The 5584-nt window shown below is 44.7% G+C and overlaps 1 protein-coding gene across 2 annotated transcripts in view; it reads right to left on the bottom strand.

Moving 5' to 3' along the window:
- The window catches only part of RAB2B (RAB2B, member RAS oncogene family), a 28794-nt gene that overhangs the window by 14411 nt on the left and 8799 nt on the right, over positions 1 to 5584 (bottom strand). Inside the window, exons 2-4 of one of the 2 annotated variants that reach the window (XM_011930924.1) lie at positions 2849 to 2954; positions 2548 to 2619; positions 909 to 976 (exon numbers count right to left, since the gene is read on the bottom strand). In XM_011930924.1, the coding sequence (XP_011786314.1) occupies positions 909 to 976; positions 2548 to 2619; positions 2849 to 2894 (186 nt within the window). In that variant the 5' untranslated portion in view covers positions 2895 to 2954. Of the gene's footprint in view, positions 1 to 908; positions 977 to 2547; positions 2620 to 2848; positions 2955 to 5584 lie in introns of those variants that run through there. The other variant, XM_011930925.1, reaches the window with a different exon arrangement.

The raw sequence follows: 5584 nt of genomic DNA, 5'->3' as shown, positions 1-5584 counted from the left end.
TGTAGTCCCAGCTACTCAGGAGGCTGAGGCAGGAGAATGGTGTGAACCCGGGAGGCGCAGCTTGCAGTGAGCCAAGATCATGCCACTGCACTCCAGCCCGGATGACAGAGCAAGACTCCGTCTCAAAAAAATAAAAATACAAAAAACATTGCCAGGTGTGGTGGTAGGTGCCTGTAATCCCAGCTACTCAGGAGGCTGAGACTGGAGAATTGCTTGAACCCAGCAGGTGGAGGTTGCAGAGAGCCAAGATCACACCATTGCACTCCAGCCTGGGTGACAAGAGCAAAACTCTGTCTCAAAAAAAAAGAATGCTCAGTGAAATTTTGCAATAATTAAAAATTGGAAAACAACCCAAATTTCTATCAAAGGGAGGATGGTTATGTAAATTATGCTACTGACATTCCATGACTACACAGTGGTTAAAAGGAATTAAGTAGATCTCTAGGAATGAAGTAGATCTCTATGTATGGATATGGAAAGGTCTCCACAACCTGTGTTCCCTGTACTTCCCTGTTCATATGTCTGTATCTAAATGCATAGAAAAAGTCTGAAAGCATACACATGGAATCATCAGTAATGATTCCCCTGCTAGAGTAGCAACCAAGACAGGGAAGGAGAAAGGGTTTATGTATAAAAAGGAGACATTTACTTTCTATGCTATAAATTTATAGTTTGATTTTATTTTTACAGAATAAACTACTACTTGGATAGTTTACAACACAAAGATATAGCATCCAGAATTTGTAACTGTAATAGATAGAATCAAAAGCTTCTCTATCTCTTTGATTTCACCTTTCCCCTATTTTATCCCCACTATTAGTCCCACCCTCATCGCCCCTTTCCTTTGCATCGGCTGTTCTTACTATACTTGGATGTTGGTCAGAGACTAAATTATTTTGTACTCTCACCGTATCCCAGATTTGCAGTTTGATTTGTTTTCCATCAATGTTGACCATACGAGCTCCAAACTCCACACCTGTTGGTAAAGACCAAGAGAAAGAATGTGATTCTCACGAACAGCAGCCATGTGGAGTGGGAGGAGGTTCCTGCCTTTCCTCAATGTGTTATACCCATCCTTTGTCTGAACTCAATGCCGCTAATTCCATTATTGCTGCCTATTTGCTCCAATTAATTTTGTGTTTCTTAAGATCCTTCATTTTCCTTCCAGAATTAAAAAATTGTGCTCTAATGACCTCAGGAATGTAACCAAAAAGCACATATGGGAAAATAAAACCAATTAAGAAGTCAAATTTAAAAGGGTGAGTAATTTTAAATGTCAGTTAATGCTTAAATTTGATTAGGTAACATTTAGTTTTGTAACTTTTCCAAAAAACTCCTAAAAATTCTGGAAATGCTTCCTGACACTTTCTCTGTCACTCTCTAGTCTCTATTTAAAACAATATTTATTTTTTTGTAATTCCAGATTTTTTTTTTAAGAAAAGAGCCTTAGAAATAGGTTCTCAGAAACAATACTTTTTTTTTTTTTTGAGATGGAGTCTCTCGCTCTGTCACCCAGGCTGGAGTGCAGTGGTGCGATCTCGGCTCACTACTGTCTCCACCTCCGGAGTTCAAGTGATTCTCCCATCTCAGCCTCCCCAGTATGTACCTTACAGGCGCACGCCACAACGCCCACCTAATTTTTTTTAACAATACATTTTATATCTCCAATAATTGCCAGAGGAACAATTAAGCATTGTTGCCTTGTTAAGCATTGTATCATTAGCCCCTATCACAAAGTGAGAATTCACTCAATATTCCCTTTAAAACACCTTTTGGTTGATACTGCCCTCTAAATCCTTTTCTAACCCCATCAATTATTTGACTCTAAATAAATCTGTTAGAACAGTGGTAGCTTCAGATATCCACACAGGTGGGACTTGGAAGTAGCAATATTGTAAGAATGGGGATGTAGGATTTTTATTTAGAAACTGCATTTGCATGGCAAGAAAGCTAGTTTCATATATGTTGCTTATTTGGACTGGGGAAAAGCCCCTTCAGGCTATGCCTTATCACAAATGTGTGGGAAATGTTAATATTTTCCAGGATCCCCAGTGCGTTTGAGGAACTGTTAACACACTGTTTTATTTAAAAGGAAAGTTTTTAGTTTTATTTGCCTATTAATTCTAAGGCAGGGATGACTCTTCAATTTGCTTCTTCACCAATATAAATAATGTCCATGTATTGGTGTTTACTTTTTAAAAGTCAGGCTGGTATTAATTTACTGCAAAGCACAGATGAGTTTACAAATAAGCAGTTACGCTTTCGTGGGATTTTCCATAAACATAAAAAATTGTACTTGAAAAAAAATTATATGACAAGTCTATACTTCACACTCTAAAAAGTTACCTTTCAATTATATACTCTCCCTTACACTTACTCACCACATATCAACGTTTGATTAATCATTTCATTAACATAACTTTGGACTAGTTTAAAGTAGTGAGGGATAACTTTTTACTTTGAACACTGAAGGCTGCTAACTTTCCACTTTAGCAATTTAGCTAGTCAGGTTTTATCATCTGTTCTGGAACAAGTAGATGCACTTACCTATTGTGAGGTCGTGGACAGGCTGGAACCGCTTATCTGTAAACTGCAGGAGGAGACATGACTTCCCCACACCTGAAAGAGAAAGCACGCTCCCAGAGTCACGCAGCGCTGGAACACCATCCAGTCTCTGGACTTCCCGGACCAGAGAAGCGGGGGCTCCCCGAGCCCCGCCCCCGGCCGCCCCGAACCGCCCCGCCCGTCTCGAATCGCCCAGCCCACAAAGTGAGCCCCGCCCCCGCCATCAAATTTGAGAGCTTCGGGCGTCCGCCCCAGCCTTGAAGGCTGACAACCTGAGGGTTACCTGTGTCTCCGATGATGATATACTTGAAGAGATAAGCATAAGTCATGATGTCGCGTCCTCTGGGTTCCGGGTCCGCCCGACTTCTACAGCCACTTACCTCCAACCTCTAGCCACTCAATCTACCGATCTTCTTCTTCTTCTTCCCGGCCGCCCCCCCCCCTCCGGCTCCTCTAGCCCAGATCACGTCTCTATTGCTCTCCCCAGAAATCCTCCTTAGGTCGGGAGTACCCAACGCCACCTCCAGGGACACCTCTAGTACTTCTACATGCCATTATCCCTCCAAGCTCCAGGGGGCGATAGGCCAGCGCCTGACTCGCTGCAGCCCCCACGGCGCTCCTTCCAATGAGCAGAGAGAAACGCACGTCCTTGCGGAAGTGACGGCAGTTCCGAGACCAGTGGGGGCGGTGGGAGCGATGAGGGTCTGAGACGGTGGGAGCGGTTGTGTGAAGATGGAGGTAGGAACCTGATAGCTAAGAAGGCTGGCGAGAGAACGCGGCCGACCGGGTTGAAGCAGAGACAGGAAGCCGGGTGGAGAGGCGACTGACGGGAGAGGAGAGAGAGCGGGGTTTGGGGAGTGTTGTCAGAATGTCGGGGTCAGAAGCCATCGCTCCAAGCTAATTCCCTGCTCCCCCTAACTTATCCCCGCGGCTTTCTTTTGGTTTCCAGTTTCCCGGAGGAAATGACAATTACCTGACTATCACAGGGCCTTCGCACCCCTTCCTGTCAGGGGCCGAGGTGAGCACGAGCTGCAGACGCCGCGGGGGGAGGGCCTGAGGCAGCGGTGGGGTAGGGTGGTGGGGAGGAGAGCACGGACTCCAGGGACGGGGGCTGGGAACCAAGGGCCGCAATTGGTGTTTAGAGAAAAGTGGCAGCTGCTTCTAGAGCCTATGGGGACTATCTGGGGAAGTCTTGGGAAGTTGCTGTCATCAGAAAAGCAAGCTATTGGAAAGAGATAACCTATTTAAAGAGAAATGTGATTCTGGATTAGAAGACAGTGAAATTGTCTCCTTTCTCTGGGGAGAAATAACTACAGTGATCTTAAAGGATCGCAGTGGGAAGGAAATTTTTCAGCAGCTGAAGAAATTGGGGTGAGGGGAGGAGCTTACCTAGCAGAGGGTTGACCGTGGAACAGAATGTGTTCATTCCTGGAACGAACTCTGTTGAAGGGGTCTTTTTAAATTTGTTTCATTTATATTTCCTACTGGTTTGGTTTTGTTTTGAGACAGAGTCTCGCTTTGTCGCCCATGCTGGAGTGCAGTGGTGCGATGTCGGCTCACTGCAACCTGCGCCTCCCGGGTTCAAGCGATTCTCCTGCCTCAGCCTCCTGAGTAGCTGGTATTACAGGCGTGCGCCACCACGCCCGGCTAATTTTTGTATATTTAGTAGAGATATGGTTTCACCATATTGGCCAGGCTGGTCTCAAACTCCTGACCTCGTGATCCGCCCATCTTGGCCTCCCAAAGTGCTGGGATTACAGGCTTGAGCCACCGCACCCAGCCTACATGTATTATTTCATTTACTTCTCTTAGCAACCCTGGGGCAGATATTATTATTATTATTATTATTAGTTTTTGAGATGGAGTCTCACACTGTTGCCTGGGCTGGAGTGCAATAGCACGATCTCAGCTCACTGCAACCTCCATCTCCCAGGTTCAAGCAATTCTCCTTGCCTCAGCTTCCCAATTAGCTGGGATTACAGGCACCCACCACTATGCCTGGCTACTTTTGTATTTTTGGTAGAAATGGGTTTTCACTATGTTGGCCAGGCTGGTCTTGAACTCCTGACCTCGTGACCCACCTGCCTCGGCCTCCCAAAATGCTGGGATTACAGGCATGAGCCTCCGCGCCTGGCCTATTACTCCCTTTTAAAAATGGGGAAAATGAGGCTCACATAAGTTTAATAAATAGCCCTAAATCATAAAGCTTATTATGTGCTAGAGCCATGGTTTAAACTTAGGATCTTAGTGCTTCTAGCACAAAAACTTGTTCTTAGCCACTATATCATATAACCTAAACTGGGGTTTGCAGGTGAGAATTCCAGTATACTAACTCTAAGCTTAATTTTCCAACAATAGAAGAATCTCTTTCTATAAAGAATCATAGAAACATTTTAGGGAGTTGCATAGCTGTTAGAGCATCAGAATCTAAAAATAAAAAATAATTCTAAAGTCCCTTGTCATAATACTAATAATACTTTAAGATTAAAAAAATACTTAGTTTTATATTTACTCCCTAATGTCTTACATTATTTGGGTCTTGTTTTCCTTTTAGTGTTTACTTTTCCTCCTCTCCTGCTATGGTTGAAAGTCTTCCTCTAGTTCCCTCACAGCCTACCAAGAACTAAAAGGGAAAGTTTGAGGGAGGCCCACATGATAGTTCAATCACATGGCAACATTTAACTTTAGCAGTTGAAAATGCTATCAGTGGGTCATGAGAAAACCTTCTAAAATCACATCACTCACGGGGTGCAGTGGCTCATGCCTGTAATCCCAGCACTTTGGGAGGCCAAGGCAGGCAGATCACGAGGTTAGGAGTTTGAGACCAGCCTGACCAACATTGTGAAACCCTGTCTCTGCTAAAAATACAAAAATTAGCTGGGCATGGTGGCGTGTGCCCGTAATCCCAGCTACTCAGGAGGCTAAGGCAGGAGAATTGCTTGAGCCCGGGAGGTGGAGGTTGCAGTAAGCCGAGACGGCGCTATTGCACTCCAGCCTGGGCAACAGAGCAAGACTCCGT

This window comes from Colobus angolensis, unplaced genomic scaffold (assembly GCF_000951035.1).
Source record: "Colobus angolensis palliatus isolate OR3802 unplaced genomic scaffold, Cang.pa_1.0 Scaffold88, whole genome shotgun sequence".
Classification (NCBI taxonomy): Eukaryota; Metazoa; Chordata; class Mammalia; order Primates; family Cercopithecidae; genus Colobus; species Colobus angolensis.
The sequence above is the reverse complement of the archived record's forward strand: the minus strand, read 5'-3'. Positions and strand labels throughout refer to the sequence as shown.